The sequence below is a fragment of the Brienomyrus brachyistius genome, unplaced genomic scaffold, assembly GCF_023856365.1.
Source record: "Brienomyrus brachyistius isolate T26 unplaced genomic scaffold, BBRACH_0.4 scaffold32, whole genome shotgun sequence".
Lineage (NCBI taxonomy): Eukaryota > Metazoa > Chordata > Actinopteri > Osteoglossiformes > Mormyridae > Brienomyrus > Brienomyrus brachyistius.
The window spans coordinates 1,911,486-1,931,217 of record NW_026042307.1 but is presented as its reverse complement, the minus strand read 5'-3'; the positions used below and the strand labels follow the sequence as shown (position 1 = coordinate 1,931,217).

Below are 19,732 nucleotides of genomic sequence, written 5' to 3'. Positions count from 1 at the left end.
CATATTCAGTGTGTTTTTCTCCACAAAAATTAATGTTTTATGTGTAACGGGAGTGAATATTCTCTGGCTTTTACTGTGAAGCTTAGTGTTTCAAGCCACCGAACATGGGTAGCCGATTGGCTATTTCATGGAGGGGGAAAGCTATGCGGAGTGACGGAGGAGTGGTGTGCATGACGGGAGTGTCCGCGCGAGAGGGAAGCAGGGCAGTGGTTCGGTAATAGAGACGTGGTTACGTGGAGCCGACATTAATGGTCCGGTTGTTGTCGCCCCGAAAAAAAAGAGGTTCACAGTTGAATTTTTGGAGCTACTATTACATTGTTAATCGCCGTTTTTGTTGGAACCGCAGGTTTTTTTCTTTTGTTACTGATATACCCAACCGAGTTAGCAAAGCGGATTTTCCCCTTTCCCCGCAAACGTTAGCGCAGTGGTTCCTTTTCTTTGTATGCCGAATTGCGAGTAAAAGTCACGAAGGCACAGCTGTCTGTGTCCCGTCTCGGAGTAGTGAATAACAGCAACGAGGAACTGATTACAGCAAGATTTTGTAGTTTTTTTGAAGCTGGATAATTTCCCTCCGCTTCCAGTTCCTGAGCGGAGGATACATGACTGCCTGCAAAGCGGGGCGACGGCGATACGGTGAGAGTTTGGTGTTACCGGTGAAGCCAAGTAATCTACCAGAGTTTCTGCGCGGTAGTAAATAAGATCAGACAAAATTAAGGTCCTTGAAAGGTATTAAAAGGGTAGTAAATGGAATTTGACTTGGAAGTAAATTTTCATCATCCAGCTCAATATATTACGAGTTTCCCATTTTCTACGTGTCACATAATATACATGCTAGCAGGACCCGAGTTGGAATTTATAGCCTATCAGAGTGACGCTGACGCCATTTCCCCGCCTTTTACCTCAGTTGAGCCAGTGTGATCTAACGTGTTCATATTAGCAGAGCCTCTGAAATTAGCAAGTAGCCACTTGGTGGTGAAGTGGGGGAAATGAAAGTTTACTAAAAGTTGGCTTGATAACCCGTCATTTAAAGACTGGCGTAAGCCGGGGGAAACTCAGCTTGACACTGCAAAAAAAAAACAAACAAATAATCTTATTGAAAACGCTCAATAAAAACAGTTAAACATTAATTTGCTTAATATTTATAATGGGTATTAATATCCCCCCCCCAAAAAAAAAAGGCCGCTGCCCGATTATTTGTAGTAAAAAATATGGTGGAGGTAGTATAAAAGGTAGTAAATTCAGCTCTAGGATCCCTGCATAAACCCTGTCTACAGAGGAGCGGATGGGATCGCCATTGTTGGGGCTAAAGAAGGATCTTCAGGACTCTACCGTTAGCTGTGGTGAAAGGAGTGCTTTACCTGCCATCCCGTGACATCCTCCTCCTTCCCTTTCCAATGCGGCAGATGGGTAACGCTGGTTTTGTGGCTATTTCAGTGTCGGAAAAGAATTATTTTTGTTGTTTGTTCAAGGGATTGAAAAAAGGACGCTTTGCTGATGTAAATCAAGGACTGGAAAGTGACTTACGAGTTGAACAAAATATTCCATACGTTTATACAATTAACGGTTTTGTGCGAATCGCAGACAGTGTTGTTCCTTATACTGTCTGTGAATCTGTGTTACGTATCTTTGTTTTAAATGTATAATTATGTTTGATGGGTTCTGATATTATTAGTGATTGTCAATGTAAAAAAAACTCATCTGCTAAAGTGAAGAGAAATAAAATGCCCAAGTTTAGACACATGAAGGCATGAGGTTCTGCTAAATGCTTGCTGACCCCAAATACACCTTCCTGGGAGTGGGGGCATCTCATCCATTCTCTTAGGTTTGGGGAGCATGGGAGAAAACTGTTAGGCCTTAAGTGGCTCTGCAGGCTTATACACTTTAGGGCGCCACCGTGTATCAGACAACTCCTGGAGCCCACCTCACCACATCTTTTTGCATACTCACCTGACATTCTGCAGGGTCGAGTGGATTCAGACATACTTGCACTAGTAGGTACAGAGATCAAAAGTACTGGGGATGGAGACCCAGATCTTGTCACCACTCAGTCTTCCCAGGTAGGTGGTTACCTTCACTTTCCCCCACAAGGAGAGGCGTTTGGCCTCGCCACATAGGTAATCAGTAATAAGCAATTTTCATTACCAAAACACACTAGTAATTTAGGGGTTTAAGAAAGGAAAAAGAGTCAAGAACACCACAAAACTGTCATTGGATGTAACTTTATTGGTCATATTTAAAATAAGTGGCAAGCAGAATACAGGCTCGGTATACAGTGAGTTTATACAGATCCTTCCAGACATCATGTGAAACGTTAGAAAGCGTACTTGCAAATGTTTCTAAACTTAAACCATAGTTGGGCATTGGTTTGTCAAGGCACAGCACACAGTGACAGCCTTATCCAGCATTGTGACTTATAATCCATGCACGTGAATATGCATGTGTACATGCACTGATAAATGTGTCATTACAGTTTTGCTGTTTACTTTTGTCTTTGAAAAGGATTCACTCTGTAAGGCTAGTTTAACACAAACAGATTAACCCATTTCTGCTACCCTCCATAGTGAAAATACCAACTTTGTAAGACAAAAAAATGCATATTCAGTAATACTACTTAAACAAAACAAGGCTGAAGTTCGGATTTTCCGGTCCACCTTAAATGCTGCGCAGCCCAATGCAACGACGCGATAGTGTGTGTAGGCGGATTTAGTGAGGCTTACCTTCAGAACATCATTAGGCTTTCGATTCGTATTAATTGAACACGATTCTACTGACTTATCACTTATACATATCTGAGCAGATTCAGTAATAGTATTTGTGTATGTTATCAGAAAATGAGACAAATGCAAACGTCCTTCCACTCCCAGTCAGGCCCGGAAAAATGCCCAATCAGGCAAATATGAACTTCTCAGTACATGTCAGGTATCCGAATATATAGAAAAAGTGACATTGTTCTGGCCCAGACTGATTTAATACTTTAGGATTCAGATGGATACAAGGCTTGTCATACTATAGTGCAGAAAGGTGTGAATGAGAAGCCAGGCTTCCGTGAATATTTTAAATACCATAAAGCTCTCTGGGCAGGCAAATATCAACTTTTCAGTTACACTTCCTAAACTTGACATCCCAAGTCTACCCCCTTGTGGGTCTAATTACCTTTCTAAGATATTTCTAGAGTCCCCTTCTCTTTCATTTCAAAATGTCCCAAAAAAACATTATAGTGAGTATAAAAGAGTGTTCCAAGACTTATTTTGGTGAATTTTTACCAAATTTTTTATTTTTATTTTGGTTGCACTGTCCACTTTGCTGCTGTAAAATGCAAATTTCCCACCCGTGGGACTAATAAAGGCTATCTTATATTATTATGCTGGGTGACAGAAAATAAGTGCTTAGAATATATGCACATACCAAGATAGCATTTAAGCTGCAGCAAGTTATATATTAAAAAGTGTCTACATGTCTGCAAATACTTTTAGAAGCAGACAATAGGAGGAAACCTATTTGATAATATATTCAACGGAGGAAAACTACAGTCAATAACATAATATGTACAGATATAGTTCTGCAATATTGTAGCAGCAGTGGAGAGGACTACAATTAATGCAATGATGGCAATTAGAGCAAAATTATATAGCAAAAGGTAGTGGAAAGAATAGCATTTGAATCATGAGATCATTTAGTTCCCATTCACATTGGAAGAGATGCTGAGGAGAGTGTCTGCAGCTTCAGGTTCCATAGGGTGAGCTAAGCTTAGTGCCAGTGCCTCAAGCCAGCTGGACATGCAGCAGCCGTCACGAAAAAGCCACACCAACGACTGTACTTCCTCAGGCATCTAAGATCCTCAGGCATCTCAGCATTGAGACCCATAGAGAATGGAGTGCTGGTGCCAAGTTTAAGAGGTGATTATTAAAAAATGCTACAGTAAAAATTCAGCAAAATAAGTCTCCTTAAACTCTGTTATGCTTACTATAACATGGTAATGGCAGATTTGTGGGACGTTTTGAAATGAAAGAGGAGTGACCTTCAGAAACTGATATAGATGTACCTTAATGTCGATGTAGTCTATGCACTGATGCGATGTTTTGGAGTTCAGTATTTTACAATGCTGCAGTACACTATTATATAAATCAGCATTTTGGCACTATGTTAAACTCACTCTCATCTATACTAATGTCAGATTATCTAGACGTTTTGAGATAAAAGAAGAGGAATGTCCTGAAATGAGTTGAGGCCATGTATTCAGTAATTTGTATGTCAATATTATTTTAAAATGATGTTTACTTGTTCAAAATTGCACATAATTAGCATTCAGTTAGTTAAATGGGCGCTATATTTTCTAAAATAATGTATTCGAGAACGGTACTTTAATAATTCCTCATGAACTACTGTCTGCATTTCCTTAAAACGAGTGAGAAACTGCCATCCACTGGCAGCACAGCGCTACTCTGCAAGACATTTAAGGTGAAACTAAAATCACGAATAAGTAGCTGGTGAATAAGGAGCCAACTTCAGTCTTGTAAGAAAAAGCATCTTGGTTGCCTTTATGAAAATGCCGAGACCGAACACGCATGGAGGGAGATATCGTGTTGACAGTGATCTCCTTCCATCTCACCGCTGCGACCCAGGCCCCCCGACGCCTCTTCGTTACCTCCTCTACCTGCTGTCCATATCCTCTTTTCCAAGTGGGAAACTGAAAAAATCTCATGTTGTGCTCCACCTTCCTGCCATTTCTACCATGTGAGTTAGCCTTTCACACAGCACCAGTGTCCCATCTTACCAAAGGTAATGACGCACACAAATGCTGCCACTTGAGTTATAAACACCCACAATGGTGATTCGACCCACAATACACTGCGACTACAGTCAGTGTGACGTCAGCTGTCAAAGACCGATACCACTTTTAAAGTATGATATACCTCCCTATTCGTCCCAATGAATGGGTTTGAGTAGGGCTGGGCATATGCACTATAGATTATATCTCAATATTTTCTGAGATTTTCACCATGTCCATATTATAAAATTCATAGGTAAAAAACAATAAAATATCTTAGGTGGTTTCGTTGATGGAATTTGCATAAATAGTACATTTTAACTATTAATTATGTAATTATTGTGTTTAGCCTTAAATGTCTTGTGTTTTATTGTGTTGGTCATTTTTGACCCACTTATAAAAATCAATGTGTTTTATGCCATTCCTGTCATTTTGTTTACGAATAATGAATTGTAACATAGTCTGTATTACAAGAATGATTTCATGTTTGAAATGTTATTATTTTTCACTTTATTACAGATTTTGAACATTTTGATAATTAAAAAACGAATATTACACAGAACAGCAATAGAACAATGTCAACATTCGTTATGTGTATGTGTGTTAATGTCCGGTCATTGACAGTTCCTCTCTCTTCTATTCTCTTGCAGGTAAGTGTCCGTGTTTGCTGAAGGTTTTCATGTGATAGTCCCTGTTTTGCCTTTTTGTCTCCTCACCGCATGCAGTTGTGACAGACTACCTGTTTCTAGCTGTGATCATTGCACACAGGCACATTGCACTTCCCAAACCTATTGCTGACTTTGCGATCTTTGTTACTTGGGCAGATCTGACACCTCTTTCTCTTCAGCTGGCCCTGTCTGCTTTTGTCCTGTGGCTGGGTTGTGGCTTTTGTCACACATTTTGTCGCTTCAGTTCATTATTTTGTTGCTTTTTGTGTTTTCATCGTTTTTGCTGTGTGGCACTCCCTCACACTGGCTTGCATTAACATTAACCTCTGGTGCTATACCCTTTTACGCCAGAGGGGGGGCAGTAATGGCGCATGGGAGACAGAGGCTGACTCCGTAGAACCGTAGAAGCAGCTCAGTTCGAGCGCGAGCTACGTACAGCAGTCAGCGCGGTGCAGCCATTATAATTGATATTATATGATATAATTGTTGTTACGGGTGAGTCAAGTGCACAAGCATTAGATCGATAGTGTTTTTAGTAGTATTTGTAAGTTTAATGACTATTTCATTGGTCTAGATTATACTTTTAGATCGTTTGTATGTCGGAAGTAACTGTTCGTGGCCGCTAGCCTTAATGCTAATTATTGTTCGGGCCACTGTTGAAAGATGTCAGACAATCAGATGGTTGTTAACTATGTTACACGTGTTAATCCATGGTCAGTCCGATACAGTTTAATCGGAGTACTTGCCCAAATGAGTATGAGTGGAAATGTATACTGGTAAGCCCTAAAGTCCGGTGCATTGTTATTTCGCATGGAGATGAACATGTTTTACTTCTTGTACATTGAGACAGAGGCTGACTGCGAACTATAGAAGCAGTTCAGTTCGAGCACGAGCTACGTACAGCAGTCAGCACGGCGCAGCCATTATAATTGATTGTTATTTTCTGTTATTACAGAATAAAAGCCAACCTGTTACACGCCAGCCCATGCTTTTGTCGTAACGTGTGTAACACGTGCATTGGTGATACCTCTGTTGAATTCAGGGTGCCGAGTCGTGAAAAAGGTATAGGCATTTAGGGTGGCGATTGTCAAGGATGTCAAGAATGTTGTACCACAGCACCATGGGCCACCTCGGTGTTTGTAGCTTGTAGGTGCCAACTATCTGGTCTATGGTGTCAACACCTCCTTTGGTCTTGTCATAAGAACATAAGAACATAAGAACTATACAAACGAGAGGAGGCCATTCGGCCCATCAAGCTCGCTTGGGGAGAACTAAACTAATAGCTCAGAGTCGTTAAAATCTTATCTAGCTCTGATTTAAAGGAACCCAAGGATTCAGCTTGCACTACATTATCAGGAAGGCTATTCCATACTCTGACTACACGCTGTGTAAAGAAGTGCTTCCTTAAATCCAGCTTGAAATGTTCTCCCACTAATTTCCACCTATGGCCACGAGTTCGTGTATTTAAACTAATGCTGAAGTAACTATTTGGTTGAACAGCATCCAAACCTGTTAGAATCTTATATACCTGGATCATGTCCCCCCTCAGTCTCCTTTGCTTGAGACTGAACAGATTTAGCTCAAGTAACCGTTCCTCGTATGACATTCCTCTAAGACCAGGAATCATTTTTGTGGCCCTACGCTGCACCTTTTCTAAGGCCACAATGTCCTTTTTAAGATATGGTGACCAAACCTGCACACAATATTCTAGGTGAGGTCTCACCAAGGAATTGTATAATCTTAGCATTACCTCCCTTGACTTAAACTCCACACACCTGGAGATATACCCCAACATCCTATTGGCCTTTTTTATTGCTTCCCCACACTGGCGAGAATGGGACATGGAAGCATCAACATACACACCAAGGTCTTTCTCATGATCAGCTACCTTTATTTCAGTGACACCCATGAAATACCTGTACTTTATATTTCTGCTCCCTAGATGGAGTACCTTACATTTATCGACGTTAAATTTCATCTGCCAGGTATCGGCCCAGTCACTAATTAAATCAAGATCCCGCTGTAGCTGCTGAGCCACTAATTCAGTATCTGCTAAACCACCCACCTTGGTGTCATCTGCAAATTTCACCAGTTTACTGTATATATTGGTATCCATATCATTTATGTAAATTAGGAACAATAGTGGTCCTAAAATCGAACCCTGCAGTACCCCACTATGAACGCAAGCCCACTGTGACATTGTGCCTCTTATAACTACTCGCTGTTTCCTATCTGTTAACCAGTTATCAATCCAGGTCGCTACGGTACCTAAAATACCTGTCGCTTTGAGTTTAAGTAGGAGCCTCTTGTGGGGGACAACATCAAAAGCCTTTTGGAAATCTAAGTAGATGACATCATAGGCCTTCTTATCATCAACTTCCTGAGTAGCTTCCTCAAAAAACTCCAACAGATTTGTTAAACAGGATCTACCTCTCCTAAATCCATGCTGGCTATCCCATAGAATGTGATCACTTCTGTTTTTTTCTTTCTGCTGTTTGCATCCACCATTGTATCGTGGTGCATCGTGCTCAGGAGGACAACAGCCATTCCTTTCTTTCTGACAGTTAGGAGAGTTGGATTTCCAGGTGGACGACCGATACCTCCAGCTGGACAATAGTCTGGATCCTCATTATCTGATTTTTCAGATTCTGAGTCCAACCCCATAACTGCCTCTCCATCATACAGCATCTGGATGACTATTTCTCCTGTAAAAGTAGCAGTCATGACACTAGATGAAGAAATATAAAAGGAAGAGAATGTTTTGAATGACAATCAATATGTAACTATGTAAATAAATGCACACATGCACATTCTTTCTCTCACACACACACACACTCTGCTCAAACCCCCCCCCCCTTCCACACACACTCACCCAATACATATGTACAGTAATGAGAGCTAGCTTAGTTAGGTAGCAAGTGTTAGCTAACTATAAAGTAGGATAATTTGATAATACATAATAATAACAATAATAATAATCTTTCACATAATATTCATGAATGCGTAAGTATGGTGAAATATATCTTTTTTTTCTGAGATAAAAAAATGTAGATAATACTTGCATGTATCAGGTCTTGCTGTGTAAAATAATCTTCCTGATCGGTGACACTTCTGACATATGGTGTGTGGTCCACAGTAAATATATTCCTGACAGCCACAATTGATAAGAAGGACAGGTTCCCATGAAATTGTATGGGAAATGCATGTGGGTCATTTTTGACCCACTTATGAAAGCTTGGGGTAGTAATACAAATATTGCAATTTCTTAATAAGTATAAGAGATAACTTAAAAATTTTAATGGAATGATATCAAAAACATGTCATATTAGGAATACTTGGAATATGAAAAGATAACAACTTTTCATTACAAAGATATTGCAATAAAACGACCTTACCGGGTCATTTTTCATTCAAAGACCTGGTTGATTGTTACACTGGTGGCACGTGTGCTCAACTTGCAGTTCTCGACATGTTTCCTCAGGGACGACGTCCCCAGCCTCTGACTGTCAAACGCGAAAACTTTGCAACATGCTCTACACTCTGCGTACCCACTTATTATATTGTTTTCTTCATCTGCTATTAGAACAAACTTCTTCCAAGTATCAGACGTTGCCCTGGAGGAGTCATTTTGAATGATTTTATAACCTCCACTTGCAAACTTCACTTTTATTTCGTCCGTCATCCCGGCGCTCCAACTACGAATGCGGGGGAAAATCATAGACAGAAAAACATGAAATACAGTCGCTACTAAGTCACGTAGGTGTATGTGAATGTTTGTCGAGGCGGTTATCTAATGAACCCCGACATACTGAACACACTGTGATGATGAGAATTTGTCCATGATAGTCTAACACATAGACATTTTCGCTTATGTTATTTTTGCAGGCTACAATACTGTTTTGATTGATTTGCTACCCGCCCGTGTGAAACGAATTAAGCAATGATAATGAATGAGCCCTTGAAGTCCAAGTCTGCATCTGAAGTTTCTGTTTTTGTTTAGTTTCTTTTTAAAGATGGACACTGATTGCCAGTTTATGCATTACTTCTGAATTTAAGTATTTTTAACATATGTCTACCAAGTTTGCAATGTTTCCTGCAAGAATCACTGTTAGCAGTATACAGATCAAATAGTGACGTACACGGAAAACCAGTGTGCGCATGCGTTCGCAGATCGGGCCAGGATCGCAGTTCGGGCAGCCACACACGTGTTTCCTGTGGAGGTGACGTATTTCCCGTGGTGCTCCACTCTACAGGTGTCTGCAGCTAGACCCTTCTCACACTTGTGCTCGCAAACACGTGCACGGTTTGTACGTAACATCCGGTGCCAGAAAACGATAAAACCGTCCTATTCTCGTTCTGGTCAGCTTCAATTTTTATTGCGCATATTTTAAAGGAAATTTAAAAAAATGGTCTAATATTTTGACTTTGGACTTTTAGAGTGACTGTCATAGTGACAGGTGCATGGTCAATGATTGTGAATTTGTATGTCACATATATCCTTCATGACTGAATTGCTGGTAAGAAAAAAGTCTATCCGGGAGTAACAATGGTGGACTGGTGAGAAAAACGTGTATTATCTGAGCACGCCGTGAAAAGTACGCCAGACATCGCATAGGCCAAAATCATTCATATATTGTTTTAATGTTTCAGATGACTGACAAGTACAGAGCCTATCCTGGAAGCAATGGGCGCGAGGCAGGGAACAACCCAGGATGGAGGGCCAGCCCATCGCAGGGCACACACACACACCAGTCACTTAAACACACATTTCTACGGGCGATTTAGCAAGTCCAATTAGCCTCAGCATGTTTTTGGACTGTTGGGGGAAACCGGAGTACCTGGAGGAAACTCCATGATGACATGGGGAGAACATGCAAACTCCACACACATGTCACCCAGGTGGAGACTCAAACCTGGGTCCCAGAGGTGTGAGGCAACATTTCACCAAAAAAACTTTAACATTCACACTTTCCCCCATTCACAGGTTTTTGTTTAGAAACAACCGCATATTTACATTTTTCCCTTTAAGTCTGCTGCGTTTTTTGCTCACAACCTCTCCTGCCTTTGAAAAGATTCCCTCTGCAGGTACAGAAGTAACAATTCCCAGGTATCTCACTGCAAGTCTGCTTAGGGCTAGGAAGGTTTGTTCATGCTCTTGCCACCAAACCAGTGGCTGGAGGTCCTTCACAATCATCTCTGCCAGGCATCTTGTGAGTGTGGCTGCTCTTGGGGAATCATCTACAAACAATATAAAATACACAGTGGCAAAACAAATGCTGAGGCTACACTGCACTGAATGCTTAATCTTATTTAGATTCAGCTATATATGCAGACTCTCAAGATAGCCTACACTAAGGAGGAAGGAACTGATAGTTTACATACACTTGCTGTTTTATTTATAATACTGTATGACTAAAATTTAAATTAGCAGTAATATACACAATTAAATAAATGCCACAATAATTGCATATTTGTCAATCACTACATAAAAAAATATTCAGATAACTATCAGATAACAAAACAAATAAGCCTGATTGAAAATAATAATACAACTGAGAAATATTGTATGGATATGATGTTATCTATGAAATATTTTTCAGCTGTATTTTATTTTTTTAAAAGCCCACAATGTTTGTTTAATTGCAAGACCTCTATATATTTTACTGACATCTAGCCTATGCAATCCATTGTAAATGTAAATCTAAGCCTATTGAATGTGAGGTGATCTCTGGGACACACATATTACTCCAAGCGGAACTCATGCAGCTATTTTTGGTAGCAAGTATTTATTTTGTTACTTATTTCATAATCATATTTATTAATGTAGGGGCGGCATGGTGGTGCAGTGGTTAGCATTGTTGCCTCACACCTCTGGGACCCAGGTTCGAGTCTCCGCCTGGGTCACATGTTTGTGGAGTTCCCTGACTTGTGTCCATTGCTTGCGGGTTAGGCTTTGGACCCCCGCGACCCAGTAGGATAAGCGGTTTGGAAAATGGATGGATGGATGGATGGGATTCCACAGTTTTAAGAATTCGGGGAACTCCTGTTGCTTAAAAATCAACACAAAACCCTAAGCCTAGGAGACAGACGCAGGTCACTTTCCCATAATTCAGCAGCAATGCTACATGTTGCCAGCAGCTCCACATTTCCTCCCTCTGTACCCGGATAGTTCCTGCCTGCAGCACTAAAGGACTCCGCGAGAACCGCCTGTCTCACCCTGGCAGCACCTGTCTCTCTCCTCCTCCTCAGTTCACCTCATCTTATTCTGTGTTATGATTAACTCTAAGGTGTTTGACTACGTTTGTGGTGTTGCCACAACACCTCACTGTCTTACCACATATGTCACAAACTGCGTCTTGGTTGTTTGTGGAGCTGAAATAGCTCCATACATTACTCCGCTTACGCGCAGCCATTGTTGCCAACTGAGTGAATGCAGCAGTGCACTGCGACGCCTGCGCATTTATACAGCCGTATTTCGCATATGACTATGCTGGCGGAATAAGAAGTAGTTCCTATCAACTGGGTATCATTTAGACAATTCGGGTAGTATAGTTACTTTTCCACTGTGTTCCTCTTAAATTACACATTTACCCCAAATTACTAAAATATTGATATTTTAATATGATAATTGATTCTAGAACACAAATATCTGGTATCTGAAGTATCGATATTTCAGTATCGATCTGCACACCACTATCTGTTATTTCTCCAGAAAAGCACGTACTGTATGGCAGTGAGACCTGTTTTTTACTTAATTTACCTGATAAAATAAAGTTTAAATAAATGACATAAATGGGAGCAGAAATATAAAGTACAGGTATTTCATGGGTGTCACTGAAATAAAGGTAGCTGATCATGAGAAAGACCTTGGTGTGTATGTTGATGCTTCCATGTCCCATTCTCGCCAGTGTGGGGAAGCAATAAAAAAGGCCAATAGGATGTTGGGGTATATCTCCAGGTGTGTGGAGTTTAAGTCAAGGGAGGTAATGCTAAGATTATACAATTCCTTGGTGAGACCTCACCTAGAATATTGTGTGCAGGTTTGGTCACCATATCTTAAAAAGGACATTGTGGCCTTAGAAAAGGTGCAGCGTAGGGCCACAAAAATGATTCCTGGTCTTAGAGGAATGTCATACGAGGAACGGTTACTTGAGCTAAATCTGTTCAGTCTCAAGCAAAGGAGATTGAGGGGGGACATGATCCAGGTATATAAGATTCTAACAGGTTTGGATGCTGTTCAACCAAATAGTTACTTCAGCATTAGTTTAAATACACGAACTCGTGGCCATAGGTGGAAATTAGCGGGAGAACATTTCAAGCTGGATTTAAGGAAGCACTTCTTTACGCAGCGTGTAGTCAGAGTATGGAATAGCCTTCCTGATAATGTAGTGCAAGCTGAATCTTTGGGTTCCTTTAAATCAGAGCTAGATAAGATTTTAACGACTCTGAGCTATTAGTTTAGTTCTCCCCAAGCGAGCTTGATGGGCCGAATGGCCTCCTCTCGTTTGTATAGTTCTTATGTTCTTAAATGCTCTAATAGTACACGTAAGTTAGTTGTGTATTTATTGTTAGTTATTGTAATGTTCCGCTGCTTTATTTGTTTAATCGTCTAGTCTGTGAAGAAGCCATTCAAGTAGGAATTGCATTGTACTCTATACATGACAATAAAAACATTAAATTCTTTAAGGAAAGGTATTTGATCTTTTTCCTGGTAGCTATCTTTTTACACAGGGCCACTGTCACGATACTAGAATACGGGTGAGGCAGGTGGGCAGGAAGGACCAGGCAGGAAGGCGGTAACGGGGCAAACGAGGGTTTAATAGGGATAAGGAACAGGACGGAAACGCAGGCAAGGACAAACGGCAGGTAACGTCAATGACAGACAACGGGAACAGGTCAGACCAGGACTTAAATGCACAAAGACTAATCAAAATAAACGGACACAGCTGGGTACGATCAGGAACGAACACGTGGGTAAGCAGGGGGGCGTGGCACACACGAGGAGCAGACGGCCGGGCATCACAGAACCCCCCCCCAAAGGCGCGCTTCACCGGGCGCGCCCGGGAGGAGGCGACGGACGAGACGAGACAAGGGAACCAGGACCTGAAAAACAAAACCCAAAATCAACGAGAGACCGTGAACAAGACGGACAGGCAAAACAGGCACAAAGACAGGAAATGGGAAAGAACCTGACACAGGACAGGGAACGCGGACAGACAGAGAAGGAAAGGGGACACAGAGGGAACAGGTGGGACACAAGGGCCAGGAGTGAATGGAGGGAACACAGGACGAGGAGCAGAGACAGGCGGGACGAAGACGGAAGGAGGAGAGGGGAACGCAGGGACAGAGAAAGGGGGAGCGAAGGAAGGAGGGAAAGAAGCCGGGGAGAAGGGAGAGAAGGCGGGGGAACAAAGGGGAGCCCGAGGGAGCCCCAGCGGGCGACGGGAGGCGGCCGGAGGGACCGCAGACGGCCAGGAGGTCGGAGCCGGAAGGGACCCCAGAGGGGCCGAGGAGACAGAATGAGGGACCGAGGAAGGGGCCAAGGAGGGAGCCGGAGGGAGCACTGGGGAAGGGGGCGAGGGAGCAGGCAGGGACCCCGGCGAAGGCAAGGAGAGGGGGGGAGCCGCCGCAGGTGGCGACGTCCTCCGCCGCACCGGAGCAGGAAGATCCGCAAGTGACGGAGGCGCCGCCCTCGGGGAACCCGTAGGCGACCGCCGAGGAACCGGCGGAGGGAGCGAGGCCAGGCGACGAGGTCGTGAAGGGGAACCTGCAGGCGAGAGCCGAGCCGGCGGACCAGGTCCCGCAGGCGCCCCCTGAGCCCCAGCGCAGGCGAGCGAGGGCGAGCCAGGGGGCAGGGAGGGAGGGACCCTAGCCCGACGTCTGTGTCCTCTCCCCTTATGGGACACAGACATGAGGACCCGCAACCGGGGTCGGGCTCGTCGGGGTGAAGGTGACGGGGTTGTCAGCAAGGTCCCCGAGGGGTCCCATTCAAGCTCCTCCTCCTCCGTAGAGGGAGGAGCTTCGATGGAGTCCCTTGGGACCTCCTCGGGAACTGGGGCCAGAGGGATAGGAGTGAGGTCCGGATCAGGAGTCTTAGGGACCACAGGCAAGGGAAGCGCCTGCTCTGGAGCAACTGCGCTGACAGCAAAGGCGGCTGCGCCAGCAGCGGAAGCGGCTGCGCCTGTTCGGGAGCCTGGTCCGCTGGTGGAGGAAGTGCCTGCTCGGGTGCAGCAGGCGGCAGAGGATGCGGCTGCGTAGGCAGCGGAGGTGATTGCGGGGATGATGGAATCGCCGGTAGAGGCGATTGCTCCGGTGCGGGGTCCGGAGTCCTCCGGAGCTGGAGTAGCTCCTGCAGGTCCGCCCCGAGACGTTCGAGGTCGACCCGCTCCGAAGCGGGAGAGAACTCCTCGAAGCCCCTCTGGAGTTTGGCTTTGAGTAGTTCCGCCTTGGGACCCACTAGAGTGGCCGGGTCCTCGATCACCCTCCAGTAGAGTCCTTGGAGGGTGATGAATTGGTTAGCTAGTTGAATCTTCTCCGGCAACGGAGGCAAGGAACACGCCTCAGGAGTTCTTCTTGCCGGAGGCGGGACGCGGGGCACACGCCGGATTGCGTCTCTCGTAGCTCGCATACCTCCCCAATTGTCCAGATGCTCCGGTCGGAAAGAATATCGCTCGAAGGGCGGTTGATGGTCTGGGAAAAAGGGCTTCGGGTCTAGGATTAGGAAGGGCTCCTCTCCTTCGTCCTCACCGGAGCCCCAAAGCCTGGCCAAGGAGCTGGCTCCCAGACTGAGCGGTTCCTGGGCTGAGCAGGGGACGAGCTCTCCCTCCTGGATTACGGAGGGAAGCCCCTGGCTGACAAGCGAGCAGGCACCCAGACAAAGCGATTCCTCTGGAGTCTTGCTTTTCCTCTGCTTCCTCTTCTTCTTTTGATGGTCTGTCATTCTGTCACGATACTAGAATACGGGTGAGGCAGGTGGGCAGGAAGGACCAGGCAGGAAGGCGGTAACGGGGCAAACGAGGGTTTAATAGGGATAAGGAACAGGACGGAAACGCAGGCAAGGACAAACGGCAGGTAACGTCAATGACAGACAACGGGAACAGGTCAGACCAGGACTTAAATGCACAAAGACTAATCAAAATAAACGGACACAGCTGGGTACGATCAGGAACGAACACGTGGGTAAGCAGGGGGGCGTGGCACACACGAGGAGCAGACGGCCGGGCATCACAGAACCCCCCCCCAAAGGCGCGCTTCACCGGGCGCGCCCGGGAGGAGGCGACGGACGAGACGAGACAAGGGAACCAGGACCTGAAAAACAAAACCCAAAATCAACGAGAGACCGTGAACAAGACGGACAGGCAAAACAGGCACAAAGACAGGAAATGGGAAAGAACCTGACACAGGACAGGGAACGCGGACAGACAGAGAAGGAAAGGGGACACAGAGGGAACAGGTGGGACACAAGGGCCAGGAGTGAATGGAGGGAACACAGGACGAGGAGCAGAGACAGGCGGGACGAAGACGGAAGGAGGAGAGGGGAACGCAGGGACAGAGAAAGGGGGAGCGAAGGAAGGAGGGAAAGAAGCCGGGGAGAAGGGAGAGAAGGCGGGGGAACAAAGGGGAGCCCGAGGGAGCCCCAGCGGGCGATGGGAGGCGGCCGGAGGGACCGCAGACGGCCAGGAGGTCGGAGCCGGAAGGGACCCCAGAGGGGCCGAGGAGACAGAATGAGGGACCGAGGAAGGGGCCAAGGAGGGAGCCGGAGGGAGCACTGGGGAAGGGGGCGAGGGAGCAGGCAGGGACCCCGGCGAAGGCAAGGAGAGGGGGGGAGCCGCCGCAGGTGGCGACGTCCTCCGCCGCACCGGAGCAGGAAGATCCGCAAGTGACGGAGGCGCCGCCCTCGGGGAACCCGTAGGCGACCGCCGAGGAACCGGCGGAGGGAGCGAGGCCAGGCGACGAGGTCGTGAAGGGGAACCTGCAGGCGAGAGCCGAGCCGGCGGACCAGGTCCCGCAGGCGCCCCCTGAGCCCCAGCGCAGGCGAGCGAGGGCGAGCCAGGGGGCAGGGAGGGAGGGACCCTAGCCCGACGTCTGTGTCCTCTCCCCTTATGGGACACAGACATGAGGACCCGCAACCGGGGTCGGGCTCGTCGGGGTGAAGGTGACAGGGTTGTCAGCAAGGTCCCCGAGGGGTCCCATTCAAGCTCCTCCTCCTCCGTAGAGGGAGGAGCTTCGATGGAGTCCCTTGGGACCTCCTCGGGAACTGGGGCCAGAGGGATAGGAGTGAGGTCCGGATCAGGAGTCTTAGGGACCACAGGCAAGGGAAGCGCCTGCTCTGGAGCAACTGCGCTGACAGCAAAGGCGGCTGCGCCAGCAGCGGAAGCGGCTGCGCCTGTTCGGGAGCCTGGTCCGCTGGTGGAGGAAGTGCCTGCTCGGGTGCAGCAGGCGGCAGAGGATGCGGCTGCGTAGGCAGCGGAGGTGATTGCGGGGATGATGGAATCGCCGGTAGAGGCGATTGCTCCGGTGCGGGGTCCGGAGTCCTCCGGAGCTGGAGTAGCTCCTGCAGGTCCGCCCCGAGACGTTCGAGGTCGACCCGCTCCGAAGCGGGAGAGAACTCCTCGAAGCCCCTCTGGAGTTTGGCTTTGAGTAGTTCCGCCTTGGGACCCACTAGAGTGGCCGGGTCCTCGATCACCCTCCAGTAGAGTCCTTGGAGGGTGATGAATTGGTTAGCTAGTTGAATCTTCTCCGGCAACGGAGGCAAGGAACACGCCTCAGGAGTTCTTCTTGCCGGAGGCGGGACGCGGGGCACACGCCGGATTGCGTCTCTCGTAGCTCGCATACCTCCCCAATTGTCCAGATGCTCCGGTCGGAAAGAATATCGCTCGAAGGGCGGTTGATGGTCTGGGAAAAAGGGCTTCGGGTCTAGGATTAGGAAGGGCTCCTCTCCTTCGTCCTCACCGGAGCCCCAAAGCCTGGCCAAGGAGCTGGCTCCCAGACTGAGCGGTTCCTGGGCTGAGCAGGGGACGAGCTCTCCCTCCTGGATTACGGAGGGAAGCCCCTGGCTGACAAGCGAGCAGGCACCCAGACAAAGCGATTCCTCTGGAGTCTTGCTTTTCCTCTGCTTCCTCTTCTTCTTTTGATGGTCTGTCATTCTGTCACGATACTAGAATACGGGTGAGGCAGGTGGGCAGGAAGGACCAGGCAGGAAGGCGGTAACGGGGCAAACGAGGGTTTAATAGGGATAAGGAACAGGACGGAAACGCAGGCAAGGACAAACGGCAGGTAACGTCAATGACAGACAACGGGAACAGGTCAGACCAGGACTTAAATGCACAAAGACTAATCAAAATAAACGGACACAGCTGGGTACGATCAGGAACTAACACGTGGGTAAGCAGGGGGGCGTGGCACACACGAGGAGCGGACGGCCGGGCATCACAGCCACTATACACAATAGTTTATTATTTCCACTGCTAAGTTTGTATCAGACGTTGGTTATTGTAAAAGTAATATGCATGCAGGTGATATTTGTATAAATTTATCTACAGCCTTCTGGCAGTGCTGCCATTGCAGTCAGGTTTCGCACAATACGAGGAGTAGAAGTTGTCCGACTTGGCTGCAGTCACTTTATACTCCACCCCTGCAGCCGCTGGCAGATCTCGATCCACGTCATGTCAGCGGCAGACAAACCTATGTCCAAGTCGAACGCGCCCTGTGAGGCAAGGATGCGCAAGTGGGTCAAAAATGACCCGGTGAGGTCGTTTTATTGCAATATCTTTGTAATGAAAAGTTGTTATCTTTTCATATTCCAGGTATTCCTCATATGACATGTTTTTGATATCATTCCATTAAAATTTTTAAGTTACCTCTTGTACTTTTTAAGAAATTGCAATATTTGTATTGGAATGGCTGTTGTCCTCCTGAGCACGATGCACCACGATACAATGGTGGATGCAAACAGCAGAAAGAAAAAAACAGAAGTGATCACATTCTATGACAAGACCAAAGGAGGTGTTGACACCATAGACCAGATAGTTGGCACCTACAAGCTACAAACACCGAGGTGGCCCATGGTGCTGTGGTACAACATTCTTGACATCCTTGACAATCGCCACCCTAAATGCCTATACCTTTTTCACGACTCGGCACCCTGAATTCAACAGAGGTATCACCAATGCACGTGTTACACACGTTACGACAAAAGCATGGGCTGGCGTGTAACAGGTTGGCTTTTATTCTGTAATAACAGAAAATAACAATCAATTATAATGGCTGCGCCGTGCTGACTGCTGTACGTAGCTCGTGCTCGAACTGAACTGCTTCTATAGTTCGCAGTCAGCCTCTGTCTCAATGTACAAGAAGTAAAACATGTTCATCTCCATGCGAAATAACAATGCACCGGACTTTAGGGCTTACCAGTATACATTTCCACTCATACTCATTTGGGCAAGTACTCCGATTAAACTATCGGACTGACCATGGATTAACACGTATAACATAGTTAACAACCATCTGATTGTCTGACATCTTTCAACAGTGGCCCGAACAATAATTAGCATTAAGGCTAGCGGCCACGAACAGTTACTTCCGACATACAAACGATCTAAAAGTATAATCTAGACCAATGAAATAGTCATTAAACTTACAAATACTACTAAAAACACTATCGATCTAATGCTTGTGCACTTGACTCACCCGTAACAACAATTATATCATATAATATCAATTATAATGGCTGCACCGCGCTGACTGCTGTACGTAGCTCGCGCTCGAACTGAGCTGCTTCTACGGTTCTACGGAGTCAGCCTCTGTCTCCCATGCGCCATTACTGCCCCCCCTCTGGCGTAAAAGGGTATAGCACCAGAGGTTAATGTTAATGCAAGCCAGTGTGAGGGAGTGCCACACAGCAAAAACGATGAAAACACAAAAAGCAACAAAATAATGAACTGAAGCGACAAAATGTGTGACAAAAGCCACAACCCAGCCACAGGACAAAAGCAGACAGGGCCAGCTGAAGAGAAAGAGGTGTCAGATCTGCCCAAGTAACAAAGATCGCAAAGTCAGCAATAGGTTTGGGAAGTGCAATGTGCCTGTGTGCAATGATCACAGCTAGAAACAGGTAGTCTGTCACAACTGCATGCGGTGAGGAGACAAAAAGGCAAAACAGGGACTATCACATGAAAACCTTCAGCAAACACGGACACTTACCTGCAAGAGAATAGAAGAGAGAGGAACTGTCAATGACCGGACATTAACACACATACACATAACGAATGTTGACATTGTTCTATTGCTGTTCTGT

General features: G+C 46.0%; 1 protein-coding gene across 1 annotated transcript; it reads right to left on the bottom strand.

The window, feature by feature from the left end:
- Positions 1 to 82: 82 nt before the first annotated feature.
- LOC125721088 (nascent polypeptide-associated complex subunit alpha, muscle-specific form-like) lies at positions 83 to 18,093 on the bottom strand. Its single transcript, XM_048997023.1, has 6 exons — positions 17,272 to 18,093; positions 16,683 to 17,136; positions 16,104 to 16,408; positions 15,067 to 15,178; positions 13,727 to 14,931; positions 83 to 141 (listed from the first exon to the last, which is right to left on the bottom strand). The coding sequence occupies exons 1-6, from the start codon at positions 17,579 to 17,581 to the stop codon at positions 83 to 85; spliced, it is 2,445 nt and encodes an 814-aa protein (XP_048852980.1). The 5' UTR covers positions 17,582 to 18,093.
- Positions 18,094 to 19,732: the final 1,639 nt, after the last annotated feature.